Source organism: Quercus suber, unplaced genomic scaffold (genome assembly GCF_002906115.3).
Source record: "Quercus suber isolate HL8 unplaced genomic scaffold, Cork oak 2.0 scaffold_3B, whole genome shotgun sequence".
Taxonomy (NCBI): Eukaryota; Viridiplantae; Streptophyta; class Magnoliopsida; order Fagales; family Fagaceae; genus Quercus; species Quercus suber.
The window spans coordinates 1,079,284-1,094,346 of NW_027071805.1; the positions used below are offsets into that span (position 1 = coordinate 1,079,284).

General features: G+C 33.3%; 1 protein-coding gene across 1 annotated transcript; it reads right to left on the reverse strand.

The window, feature by feature from the left end:
- Positions 1–2,933: 2,933 nt before the first annotated feature.
- Positions 2,934–14,339, reverse strand: LOC112019474 (serine/threonine-protein kinase 52). Its single transcript, XM_065770082.1, has 6 exons — positions 13,603–14,339; positions 5,992–6,113; positions 5,495–5,703; positions 5,168–5,342; positions 4,462–4,596; positions 2,934–3,573 (listed from the first exon to the last, which is right to left on the reverse strand). Exons 1-6 carry the CDS (start codon positions 13,934–13,936, stop codon positions 3,367–3,369), a joined length of 1,182 nt encoding a protein of 393 aa, XP_065626154.1. The 5' UTR covers positions 13,937–14,339; the 3' UTR covers positions 2,934–3,366.
- Between the last annotated feature and the right edge of the window lie 724 nt (positions 14,340–15,063).

Consider the following 15,063-nt stretch of genomic DNA (forward strand, 5'->3'; position numbering starts at 1 on the left):
GTTGTCTCTTCTTACAGAAGGTGTTTGATGAGGGAACATGTCAAGATGTGGAAATCATATTTGACGAAATTATTGGTCACGTTGTTGAACTTATGATGGACCCATTTGGCAATTACCTTGTGCAGAAGTTGTTAGATGTGTGCAATGAAGAAGAGAGAATGCAGATTGTGCTCATGGTGACCAATGAACCAGGAAAACTTGTCAGGATTTCTCTACACACGCATGGCAAATTCTTCATATGTCACTAACTATTTCTGTAATTTTTGTAGGGAATTGATATTCTTTGCAATTTTGTCATTGTATTGTATTTCCTAGTACAACTAATAGGTAAAGCACTGAAAGTCTGAAACAAAGCAATGTTGCCAAAGGAAAGAAGCAAAAGCAACTATGTTAGGCTCTGCAAAGGATTTGGAAAATCTATGGATTTAAATGGGTTATAGTGTAAATGGAGAGAAATTGAATCAAAGATGAAGGAAAAGACCCACCGGAGGATAAGCATTAATTGCAATCTTTTGTATTCACTTATTCTATTTTCTGAAAAGACTTTAGTTGCTAAAACCCAAGTCATGACGAGGAAGACATATTTACTGGTGCAAATCCTAATATTCCAGTATTGATATATACCAACAAAAACCTAGGTACAAAATTGAGGTGATGACATTAGAATTTAGAAAGATCAGTGATCATTGCAAACACACTGTAGCCTCCAACTGGACCATGTTTTTAAAATTAAATCACCATCTCTCTTTTGTCTCCAAACGTTTTGCAAAACTCATGTTAGAAACCATGACAAATGTTTACGTTGACAAACTCCAAGGAGATATCCATTATGATTGACACCATATTCTCAAAGAATCCTAGTTGAAGATAATTTTCACCTAATCAAAAACTGAACATAAAAATATGAAATACTGTGGCTATTGGCTGAGAACTTAGAACAGAGAGTCTGCAATCAAAAAGACTTGAATACAACACCTCCATGTTAATGCCATAATAATCTATATAAAGCAGAGACAAGAAAAACAACAGGACTTGTGTAACTTGGCTCTACTAATAATCATTGATTATAAAATAATAGTTAAGAGAGTGGATGCTTTTGTTTAACTTAATCAGGAGATCGAGTAGGTAACATAAAAGAAGCTCAAAGCTTTTCTATCTAGCATGAATGCAGCAAACAAAACAACAACAACAGCAGCGGCAGATAGAAGCAAGCAACATGAAATAGAGAGAGCGAAAGTAGCTGGTGTTGATGACATCGATTTCATGAAGAGTAACGGAATGCACGAGCTCCTTACGCTTCTGGAGCACCAAGAGTTCCCACCCGGCTAGCATTGCCAATGGGGTGAGAGAATGATAGTTTTTTCAGATATATATACACACACACATATGTAAGAATGTATTTTAAATGTTTATTATGTTTTAATTTGAAAAATAAAAATATAATATAAGAATGCTTTTGAATTAAAAAAATAGAAAAACATTTTTTTAAAAGTTCAATGAGAAAATTTTCCAACCTTAAGAGATACGTTCCTAAAATCAAATATTTTGTTATAATTTTTGCCATAACTTGTTGCAATAGTGAATTATATTACAAGTCCAAATCTTTTATCTCATATATTATTCTTTATGTTTTTAATATGTATATCAAATTTTGTTCAAATTAAATGTTATTTGCTTTTCAATCAATAAACTTATTTTTTATGCATAATTTTAAACCACAAAAGCTTGAAATTTAAACATTTGATTGATAATATAACATTTGATCTTTGATCTTCTTGAAATTTTGCCAGTATAAAGGATATAATAAGATCATGTAATACAATAATTAGATTTTCAAAATTCAAAACCCATTAGAAAGATATATGAATAGCTTGAGAAATTTCTACCTTCTTATGAATACAGCGGTGGAATGAGATTTTTTTGAGTGAGTATAAACTAAAAATAAATAAATGATGACCCCGCCCAAGGTTTTTGTATTACATGTATTTCTATTAAACGTGGACGATTTTATTAAACTACATGTATTTTCTATCAATTATATGGACACCCAAGAGAGAGGAATTGAGCATGGACGTCTTTATTGAAAACACCAGGAGGCACCACTAGATTTTGAGTTAATTTTTATTTTAAAATTTTGATTTTGTTTCTAGTACTGCAATGTGAGGCTCAAAATAAGAAAAAAGTGAAATTTTCACGCTTGATTTTATTTGGAATACTGTGATGGAATGAGTTTTTTTTGGGTGAGTATAAACTAAAAATAAATAAATGATGTCCCCACCCAAAGTTTTTGTATTGTCTGTATTTTCTATTAAACATGGGCATCTTTATTAAACTACATGTATTTTCTATCAATCATATGGACACCCAGGAGAGAGAAATTGAATATGGACCTTTTTTTATTAGAAACACCATGAGGCACCACTAGATTTAGATTTAATTTTTATTTACTGAAAATTGATTTTGTTTCTAGTACTGCAGTGTGAGGCTCAAAATAAGAAAAAGTGAAATTTTCACACTTGATTTTATTTGGAATACAGTGGTGGAATGAGATTTTTTTGGGTAAGTATAAACTAAAAATAAATAAATTGTGTCCCCGCCCAAGGATTTTGTATTGCAGGTATTTTCTATTAAACATGGACATGGATGTCTTTATAAAACTACATGCATTTTCTATCAATTATATGGACACCTAAGAGAGAGGAACTGAACTTGGATGTCTTTATTAAAAACACTAGGAGGCACCACTAGATTTTGATTTAATTTTTATTTATAGAAAATTGAATTTGTTTCTAGTAATGCAATGTGAGGCTCAAAATAAGAAAAAAGTGAAATTTTCATACTTGATTTTATTTGAGTGAGGAATCAGAGAATGTGAGACTCCAAAACAAAACTACGTTTCTAATATGTATAATGTACTGTATAACATAAGCAAATGTAAAAACTAAAAACCCAACTTTTATTATATTACATGTAATATTGTTCCTTTCTGTCTATACAATAGACAACCTAAATTTCCTAGGCAGGGATTGCCAAAGCTCTTGATTACTTCCAACATGTGCCCCAATCTCTACCTCGACCACTAGACCATGAATCATCCCCTCTTATAAGTATTGAGTGACAACCACTAGGTGCTATAGCATGACTCTTCAATCAACAAGAGAAAGCCCATAGCACAAACACATTCAAGTTGGAAAATAATTTAATTTAAATTTCAATAAACCTTTCTCTATTGACGCACTAAAACAATTTTGCAGACCTAAGACAAAACTGCCAGAGCAATAAATCCAATGAACAGCTCCATCAATTTCTTATTGTTTTCCTCGCACCATCAATTCAACAATGCTTGCAAATGGAAGATAAAAATGATCAGGGACCACGAGCCGTAGCAAAACAAAAACAGCCTGAAGCCTGGTCATCCGGTATCATCCCTCCTCCTTTGCTTGTATCAATTGCTTCTAACATTCTCACCACCTCATCCATTTCCGGACGTTTATCTGCATTGGCATCCCAGCATTTTCGCATTATACTTGCTAAACCACTCGGACAACATCTGGGGATTTCTGGTCGCAAGTTCTGTCAATAAAACCACACAGTGTGAAACTCCCTCAGAAGATTTAGATGTCAAACATTTACTGTATAACAGAATTCATTTTGCCATTTAAAACTTTTATTTTCTCTATGATTAAAGGTAAAGGAACTTCTAAAAACATGCATAAAACAATAAACATGAAACACACATTCAGTCGAGTGATTCCTCTAGTTAGCATGGGCTGAGTAGATAGACTCTCCTATAAGTTTTAAATAATAGGATTAAAAACAGAAACAAAAAATAAAACCATAAGATCAATGTTTCAAATGGCCAGAACTAGCAACTATAATAAGCTTTCATATCGTTTTTCTTTTCTTTTTTTCTTTTTTTGGGTAACAAGCTTTCTTCAAAGTTGAAAGCAAAAAGAACTTGCACCAGTGATATAATATGCTGAAGCTAGTTAAAAATCGCATGTAAATCATATAACTCCTATTAACATCAGTAGCATTCAAAGGCACTACTACATGCTTTAAAATGGATTAGTTACAGGAACATTCATCATTTTATTCTTAAATTCCAAAGATGATATCCTAAACATGTAAAAGTGCTCCTCCATCAACTGGCAGTTCTAATGCTGCTTCTTTTTTCCCGGATTAGTAAGTTACACATGCACTTAGTGGATCTCGAATCCATGAGCTCACCCTCCACCTTTCTCTTACAAGGGAAAGAGGTGTCATTTGAACTAGAGCTCATTGATATCAGTTCTAATGCTATTAGAAACAAGCAAAAGGGTACCATTCCCGGGTGCTGTCTGAAACCCACTAACTCAATGCAATGGCAAAGCTTTCACAATTTAAATATTGATACAAAACTGATAGCAGATACCAGGAAAAAATTTCTATAGAGATAATTTATTCATTAGATGAACTGACCTGTCGAACTACTTTAGATGACACATCAGCGAAGCTAAGATCTGGGTAAGGCATATCACAGCAATAGATTTCCCATAAGCAAATGCCAAAGCTGTAGACATCACATCTTCGATTGTAAGGTTTACCATCAAGAACCTACATAAAGTTCTTGTTAGTTTTATATAGCATACCATGAGAACTTAAAAATGTTATCTCATCAATTATTTATTAGAGGGTTGTGTGTGTGTGCGCACCTACATGCCCGCGAGAGAGAGAGAGAGAGAGAGAGAGAGAACAAACAAACAAACAAACAAACAAAAAGAATTTGTAATTCAACTGGAGCCCAATAAAGTAAGAATGCAAATAATTTATTTTTCTACTTCTTTTCAAGTTTGATTCAAGTTTTTATTCACTTATCTTTTTGATAGTTCACATGGGGACACAAATCCTGAGGGTCCAACCAAATAAATTCTACCCCATAATAGAGGAATATCTTTACCAACAATAAAAGTTGGAAAAACATCACCTAAATCAAAATTGAAAAGGTGTCATTCAAAGTACTCCTAAAATTTTATAGTCTCCTTGGCTCATAAAAATCATTATAGTAGAATGACATTTCTATTTTCTCACATGTTTATGTGTCATAACATATAAAAGTTTCAGCTGTTGACTATTTTTGCCCCCACAAAAACATTTAAAGATAACATATAAGGTTTTGGCATGATACCTCTGGTGCCATGTATCCAAGGGTACCAGTTTCTCCAGTCATGTCCCCTGGATTCTGAGCTTCAACCCGGGCAACGCCAAAATCAGCAATTTTTAGAGTTCTGTTAGCATCAATTAACATATTCTCTGTTTTGACATCACGATGTACAATCTTCTTTGAATGTAGATAGCTAAGACTGCAAATCAGAAAGATTCATCATCAGTTTGTCAATTTTATTCACATATCTTGCCGACTGAAAACCTATATATATATATATATATGAACTCTTATATAAGAATGTCAGAAATATTTTTTGATAATAAGAATGTCAGAAAAATTGGAGCTCACCCTCTAGAGAGGTCCAAAGCAAGTTGGACCACAACCTTAAAAGCAAGTTTCTTGCGCCTATTTCTTATCAAGAACTGTTTTAGTGTCCCACCAGGGAGATACTCCACAACAACACAACATGCCCTAGAAGGAAGGGAATTGTGACCATCAATTGAAGGGTTTTTAGAAGGAATCTTAAGATTTGAAGTTCCCATTGAAGCTCCAACAAACTGTAATAAAAAAATTATAAAATAAAACCATTATAACTGAAAAGATTATGAAACAAAATGAACTAAAAATTTAGGTCCTACCACATTGAAAAACTAATGTGTAATACAATTTTGTATTATATCTTATAAAGTAGGTAAGGAAAACACCATAAAGACAACAATGTAAACTTTCACAAGTAATACAAAATGGAAGTAGTGAAGTCTGGAGCAGCCACAATTAACGCTAACTTAATTAATCACGTAGATGTCAATAAATTGAACATAAGACATTGAAGATATGAGTTTTACTTTTGTAACATTAGGATGGTCAAGCTTGTGCCAAACAGCAACCTCTTGCCTAAACGATGCCCGCAGAGCAGCATTTTGAGCACCTGTATTCATACCATCCTCCCCCCAGTCCAACAGCTTCACTATAATATCAAACATGAGAGTGTGGTGAGAAATTGACATCAAAATAAATCTAGTGTTAAAGAGCTACTACTCTAAGCTAGCAAAAAGAAATGTAACCAATCCCCCCTCCCCCACCCCAAAAAAAAAATATAATAATAATAGTTTGACCTCCTTTCAGATTAAGTCATAGATTTTTAATTTTTCCAGTTTAGATCTTTATGATTTACAAGATATGTCAGTGTTAGCCCTCCATCCATTTGACACTGATGTCATTTAATCAATGCAACACCCAAAATCTTCAAAGCCAAACACAACACTCCCTCTCAAATCACCCATATCACACCAGAAACCACCACCCCCAGCCTTCTCAGCACCCAAACTTTCTTTCATAGCACGCTACCCCCACGGGAAGTCAAAGCCCTGCTGCCTCCTTGAAAAGTCACTCATCCTTCCATTTAAAACCCAAATCAACCAAGGCTCAACTGCCTCTATCCATACATTTTTAAAAACTTGGCAAACCCACTTCGCACCACTCAAAACCCACAATCAAACAACCTCCATAACACCTCCATGGCAGCCAAAACTATAAATCCCATCACCCAATCATATGCTCATACCCAAAATGACCTTTTTGTCACTCATAATCAAAACAACCACCAGACACCACCCCATCCCACTAGTCCACGGCCAAAACTGCCAAGACCCATACAACCCTCAAATCCCCATAAGCAAAATCCACCATTCACATTGACCACCCAAAATTCCCAAAATAAAAACCAAGAAACCCAGGTGACTGCAGAAGACCAATCAACCCTCACTTGAAAACATTTCACTGGCTATCCAAGAAACCACACCTACGCCACCACCCAAACCTACCATCATGACCTAAAGAGGCATGGACACTAAAATAGACACCAACACAACACAGTACACAAGACATGACAACACAACAATTCTTGAAAAATTAGGACACGAAATAGTAGTAATACAACTATATATATATATATATACATTACTTATTTAATTGTTGTATTACCACCATAAAAGATCCTACCTAGTGCACAAAGCTCCCACTTTTGCGAGGTCTAGGAGAGGTTGATGCTACCTACCATGACCTCTCCCAAGCTCCGCAAAAGTAAGAGATTTGTGCATTGGTTATGACTTTTAAATAGGTAACATATATCCTTAGGTATATTTCATTTATTTTATGCATATTTTATGTTTATTTTTTAAAGTTTTCAAAATAAATAACGACTATCAAAATATTCAATTCTAAAATCAAATGAATTTTTCAAAATAGTATATATTTTTTCCACCACACAGTGAGGACACATGTAGTGGAGTCCTTGGTGTGTCCATGTCCTATACAGAATGACCACAGCTTTTGAAGTGACCAAGCTTCCTAGGTCACTCATGATCCCACCAAAAGCCAAGACCCATTCATTGCTATCACACACATTGTCATCTCCGCCAGTGTTGAGGAATCATTGTCACTGACTTGCACTGTTGCCTAAGAAAAAGCAATAGAAAAGAACATTTTTGTTGCCACTATCCATCCTAAAGCCATCACCAAGCCTGTACACAAACTCACTCACCCAATCATTTCCCTTATAGGCCACGACAGTAGCCAAACCATCACTATTTCTGTATTTCATGGGAGCATCAAAGAGAGAAATAGAGACGGGTCATTCAAAGGAGAGAACGAGAGAGAGAGAGAGAGAGAGTGGCATCCTGTAATTTTCAGGTAGCTTATTTGCTAAAGGTGAGATGAAAAGATAAAGTAAGCTTATTTTTAAAAATCTAGTTTGTTACTTATTTGGTAAAAGGTGAGACACAAAGAAAAAATTTGAAGTTTTTTTTCCCTCCATTAGTGCCATCTTTATAGAGATGACGGGAGACCTCATTTTGTAATTATTTAAAAACATTAGGACTTTAATTGAAAAAATTAAGAACCCAAGACTTAATCTGAAACAAGGATAAAATTCCTTCTTTTTTCTCATAATTTCCCCAAGTTTTTAATCAATATTGTATCCTAAATTAGACACAACTTAATGCATAAATTTTTTTTTGATAAGTTCAACTTAATGCATAAATACCACAATGATATAACTTAGCGGTTCATAAATATCACAAATACAAATGATAACTAACAAGTCTTCTTTCAACAACTCACAACACCCCCCCCCCCCATACAATTTTATTTTGTTTTTCAATTGTGGAGTGGGACATGTTTCTTTTGAGGGAAATCAATCAATCTAGTTCTAATTGATTCTTAAAATCAATCAATCTAGTTCTAGTTGATTCTTAGAACAAACAAAGTGAATCCTACTGTACAATACCCAGGTTTATTTGATCCACTAATCTTCTTGCCTAACAAATCCTCTGTAGTTGTTTTATAGGATTATTATTTTCCTTTGTATCTAACAAACACATCTTCTACCAAAACTTTTGGTTTTTGGTTTACTTTTAAGCATGTTAAAACAGAGGGCATTTGTTTAGTCCATGTGCTTGTAGGAAGAGCAGTTTCATCTGTAAGGTTAGATGTTTGGATAGAAGAACTATTATTTGATTTCGGGAATGTATTTTAAATTGGTTTACACTAATAAAACTTCTTAACCTTTTTCTCAAAAAATAAAATAAAATAAAAATAACACATCTGCTGAATTTTTTATTTTTTGCTGTTTTAATTTAATTATTATTTTTATGTAATTCAATTGTTACAACAAGTGAAAGGGGGGCCAAAAGCCTTATAGCTTAATCGGTATCTTTTCATACATGCACAAAATGTTTGGAGGTTTAGAAAGGAAAGGATTCGAACAACTAAATTATAAAAGGAATCACTTAATACCAATTATTCAATTATTTCAACAAGTGAAGAAGGAAGATTTGAATTATATTTATTCTCATAACAGAGATTAGTCAATAGACTTAATATATACCATTGAGTTATAAAACTTTCAACATCATTTAATCATTTGATACGAAGAAATATCCTCAGGAATTTTTTTTTTACTTCCAACCAGTAAGCACTAACTCTCTCTTTTTTTGAGTCGATAATAAGCACTAACTCTCACTAACTCTTATGATCACTCGCTAAAACAATTTTAAATCAATATATGCGAGAACGAAGGTTTTTTTTTTTTTTTTTTTAATTCTCAAGGCTTTGCTCAATCCCACATCGGGGAGAGACGCCTCCCACTCATGTCTTATAAGCCTGAGCCTAATACATGAGTGTACCACTAGTGTAGTAGTGGTACACTCATGTCTTAGGCTTAGGCTTATAAGGCATGAGTGGGAGGCGTCTCTCCCCAATGTGAGATTGAGCAAAACCTTGAGGATTAAGGCTCAAATGTAATAGTGGTATACTCATGTCTTAGGCTCAAGCTTATAAGATATGAGTGGGAGGCGTCTCTCTCCGATGTGGGATTGAGCAAAACCTTGAGGATTAAGGCTCAACCCATTTCCAAAGAGGACAATTCCTTCTTAGGGTCTAAGACTAAGTTTCCTCCCACACTTCTCATTGTAGAGAAAAACTGTTTTCTTTTCTTTTCATAATACGTACATTCTAACTACCTTAGTAGTTTATTTATTTATTTAATAATTCTTATTAAAAAAAAACTAATTATCTAATTGGGTTAGCCTTTTGGGCCTGCCCAATTGGGTTTTAATTTGTGGCTTGAGATGGGACCAAAAGGAACAAATAAGACTCTAGCTCCAATGAAACTTGGGCTTAACTATCAACTTTTGACAAGTCCAAAGTTACCATTAATTATATTTAATACCACTATATAAATATGATTGCACTCTAGGCCTTATTAATAAATTATATCCTAAGACTCTAATTATCTCATTTGACCCCTCCATGAAATATCCATAGTGAACAAAGTCATAATGAACTGTCACTTTGTAAATAACTATTTTATTCTTGAGTACCCGGTTTAATCTTTTAGTTATTTATATTTATTGAAATTCGATTTCAATAAATATAAACTTTAGTAACTCCTTACTAAAGTGGGCGCCCTAAATAACCAGTTCCTATTAAACTTATTTCAAGAGGATATTTTGTATCTCTATAAAAAGAGATCATAGATTTCATCTTAAGAATATATGTTCCTTCAACACTACATGTGATTATCCAACATACTGAGATTTTGAACGTCAATATTAGATCTCACTCCTGATATATTAAAGTAACCTACATTTCTTGATCGAGTTCACTATCCTCTCATGATTGAGAGTCCATGAAATTAGAAGTCGTGAAATTAATCATTCAGGTGATAGTTGTTGATTGAATAATTAATCTCACAGCGGTCCAGTTCAATATATCTTAACACTTAAGACACATCAACTAGAAGTCTCAACTTCTATAATCAAGACAAACCATCTTAGTTGATGTGTTATAGTCTTTGCAGATGAAACGCAAAATTTCATCACTGACCATGAGCTACGTTTTGAAATTACAAGGTACTTGTGATTTATATCTTTTGTGACTAAATCACATACAATGCATCTCAAGGACTATGATAATGTCTCATTATTTCATTTATAAATAGTCTCATATAATTAAACAATTTAATTATTTATGACATGTCAATAAATTAGATTTTGGGGTATAAACCCCAACAGAATGAACCACAAATCGTAGTATATAATATCAAAGAAACAATTTTAACGTTTTTGAATGATGACATTGGTTGGCAACTAGTCATATATATTAAGAGTACATGGATTTCAAATTATTTTACCATTCATTTACGAAAAGACAATGTATATATCTAGTGACAATTACATGCAAAATATTTTGCCCAAACTTCGTGAGAAAAATTATTCCAAATTTTGATGAGAAATTTAATGTGAAGCTAGTAGAATAAATTGACTCGATCAAATAAAACTACTTCGAATTGAAATAAAATAAATCAAGGGAAGATGCTATATATGGGAAGCCTAAATAGATTTATATCTAATTCAAGAGATATTAACAGTTTTAACGTCTGATAGAACATGATATTTTAAGTTAAGTGGACTTGTTTTTTTTAAAGTAATTATGTATCTTGCCCATAAGAATTTTAAAAAGAGTTATAATGAAATTAATAAGTAATTGAAGTTGTGATTCACATTGGTTGGGGCTGTTTGGATTTTCAGTTTCCATAATTCATAACTCTATTTTCATAACTCATAACTAAAAAATGGTGGGACCTATGGCTGAGAAGTCTATTTGGATTTTCATAACTCTGTTTTCAGTTTTTGTTTCCATCACTCAATTCTCTGATTTTTGAGTGATGAGTTATAAAAACTGAAAATACATTTTAGGTGTTTTCAGTTTCTATAACTCTGTTTCCAATGGCATTTTGGTAATTAAACACACATGGAGGGACCCACTAGTCAAGGTTAGCCGCAACTTTTGACTTTTTTTTTTTCTTCCTTCTCCACTTTTCTTTCTTCTCCACTGTTCTTCAGTTGTTCTTTCTTCTTTTCTTTTCTTTTCTTCCTTTTCGCTCTTGTCAGGTCATTCTTCCTTTTTTTTTTTTTGGTTCTTCATCACATAATATTTTTGGTCTTCGCTCAGTTCTTTCTTTCTTTCTTTCTTTTTCTTTTTCTTTTTTTTTCCTTCTTCTTTCACTGGTCTTCGTTTTTTTTTTTTTTTTCACTGGGTTCGGGTTTCTGGATTTTTTTTCTTCTTCTTCTTTCACTAGGTTCGATGAGTTTGGGTTTCTGGGTGTTTTTTTTTTTTTTCTTTCATTGGGTTCGGTGAGTTTGGATACTGGGGGTTGAAAGGGAAAAAAAAAAAGTAAAGATGTACCAAGTTACAAGCATGGAGCCCACAAATAGTTGAAAATTTTGAGCGATGTTAAGTTGAGTGATGATGCCAAACACACTTTGTGTAGAGTGATGGGTAATTTTAAGTGATGAGTGATGAGTGANCCCCCACCCCAACAAAATAAAAACCCAAGATCAAAATTTACCCTTAATCATTTTAAAATCAAACCAATTTATTCACAATTACTACCTACTACCTAAATTTTCAAGAAGTAGGATATCTATGCTGGTGTTATAGAAATTCTAACAAAAATATAATATCATTCGAGACTCAAATTTGCTCACAACTGCAAATGATGGTGAGTGTCATTTCTATGGTTGCAAAATGCTTAGTAGACAACAAAATACCTATGGTACACAAGTGATACTACATTTGCATCAAGATGGAAAGTTCCATGAGTAAAATCATATGGGGAACAATTAACAAACATACAATGCCAAAAAAAAATACTTCTCTACATAACAAACAAAAAGTTACATCCCCAGAAAAATACCAAATCTTTTTCGAAGACACAAGACAAAAAAATTAGCAGAAAATTACTTCCCCACGGCACACACACTATCAAGTATAAAAAGACGAAAAAATTCAGAGGAGAATATTTAAATAATCAATGAAAATTACTGAGAAAATCAATTTAACAAAAAGCAGAGCAAAACTTGTTCAAAATAGACAAGAACAGAACTTTTTACAAGCTACAAGAGTAACAAGATTATTAAACTGCAGCTTGATGTCCATTGCAATAACCATAAGTGAAAAAATGTTGGTTTCTAGAGAAATGGTTTGGACATTTACAAGTCTACATAAACTAATTCAGTAGTGAATTAAACCCACTCAGGTTCTCATCAACTTCCAGTCACATAACAAGACAATAACGCAGCCTTAAATCATTTATATCAATCTCAACCACAAGACCCAAAAGCACATGACTAGTATTAGTTAGAAGCTAGAACTCACTCCAGCTTAATTTCAAAATTAAAAAAGGTGACTAATGTGTTGATCAAATTTAAACTAAAAACCCCAGACAATAAGATGATGTCTATCAATTAAAGCACTCTCTATTTCAAAAGAAAATCAAAATAAATTGGTACACATGTTTTAAATTTTGTTCTCACGTTTCTTTGATAAATCTCAATTTACCACCAGAGGAGGCTAAAACAACTCCGAAAGCTCATCCTAAGGGCTAGTCATATCAAACTGATACCAGTGTTACATAGAAGATCTTTCTACAAGTCCACATATTTTTTCCCATACATATGCATGTAAAGCTAGAACATGATGACAGGAAAATATAAAATATATTAATAGGTGGGCAAATTTTAGGTACAATTCCTTAGGTGATGTACCTTAGATTCCCTAAATAAATTCAAACGCATAGCCACATTGACCAATGCAACACAAACAGTGTCATCTTTCCCAAATAAAATTAAACTCAATCATGTGATTATTGACCAATGCAACCACATGGTTGTGAGAAAACTAAGGTATAGCACCTATGTATGCCTTTAACAGGCAATTATACCAGGATGTTCAAGCTCCAAAAATCACATCTCTGATTGATCAAAAGTATGGAAGGCAAAGGCGGGGAACATTATAAAAATCCAAAAAAGCTAGAAAGTCCAGACATCCTAATCTTTTCTGCACCAAGAAAAAGAAAACATACAAATGAGAAGAAAAGACAATAGAAAGATCACCTGCAACATCTTGGTTATCGTAAGTACCCCTGTATACAGTACCATAGGTCCCATGAGCTATAACATATCTGATATCCATTTTAGACAAATCAATCTCCCACTCTTCTTTGGGCTTTTGGGAATTAGCGTTTGTCGAAGACCAGACCTTGCTCAGGTGCCTCTCCAGCTGCAAATCCAAGCTTTTCAAATCAATTTTATCTGCTCTGAACATCATATCTTTGCTACTAACACCTCCTGTACACTTCACTTTTGAATTCATGCCTGCCTCTTCATTATCCATCTTCTTTAGTGTCTTAATACCTCCAATATCCTCACTTGCCCTCAAATCCATCATAAAGAACCCAAATTGAAAACCTCAACTACCCAATCAGAAGCCTCAAATTCCAAAGAAAAACAAAGAAACAGCAAAAACCAGACACAAATTTATCTATTTGTTATCTTAAAAAATCAAAATATCTATTAAATCTTCATCATCATCATCATGAAAAACTATAATGCTCTAAAATTTACAAACCCTCCTCCAATCAACAATAAACTTTAAGCAACAAAGCTTTTCTCAGATGAAAGAACACCAACCAAAAAAAAAAATTATCCAATCAAAACCCAGTCTCAACAACCCAATTCCTATTCCAATTCCCTCCAATATTGACCTGACAACCTAAAAATCAATATTTGTAAAAAGCCCACCAATAAGAAAATCAAAGAAAGAGAAAGAGAAACGCTCTTAATTAGTATTTAAATTAAAAACAACTGACCTTATTAGTTCAAAACCCCAAATTTCCTCATCACCAACCATCTTTCATTTTTTCTCAATTAAAAATATTTATATATCTATATGCATAACTAACAAAAACAAAAACAAATAAAATAAAAGTAACCCTTATTCTAGAAAGCTAAAGAAAACGACCCATTTCCCACCATTCCACAGCCAAGACCGAAGACCCAAATTTTTAAATAAAAAATGAACTTTCAAGTACAAACTACAAAACCCACCAAAAAAAAGTTGACTTTGAAAGATGGAAAGTTTTTTTTTTTTTCACTGGGTTCGGGTTTCTGGATTTTTTTTCTTCTTCTTCTTTCACTAGGTTCGATGAGTTTGGGTTTCTGGGTGTTTTTTTTTTTTTTCTTTCATTGGGTTCGGTGAGTTTGGATACTGGGGGTTGAAAGGGAAAAAAAAAAAGTAAAGATGTACCAAGTTACAAGCATGGAGCCCACAAATAGTTGAAAATTTTGAGCGATGTTAAGTTGAGTGATGATGCCAAACACACTTTGTGTAGAGTGATGGGTAATTTTAAGTGATGAGTGATGAGTGACGAAAATTGAGTGAGGAGTGATGAGTGATGAGTGATGAAAAATAAAAATCCAAACAGCCCCTATGTGGTGGTCTTAGTGAAGAGCACTTTGCGTTTCATGGATTTTCTTGCTATCCTATTTTGGCCATCTGAAATATGAGTCAAGAAA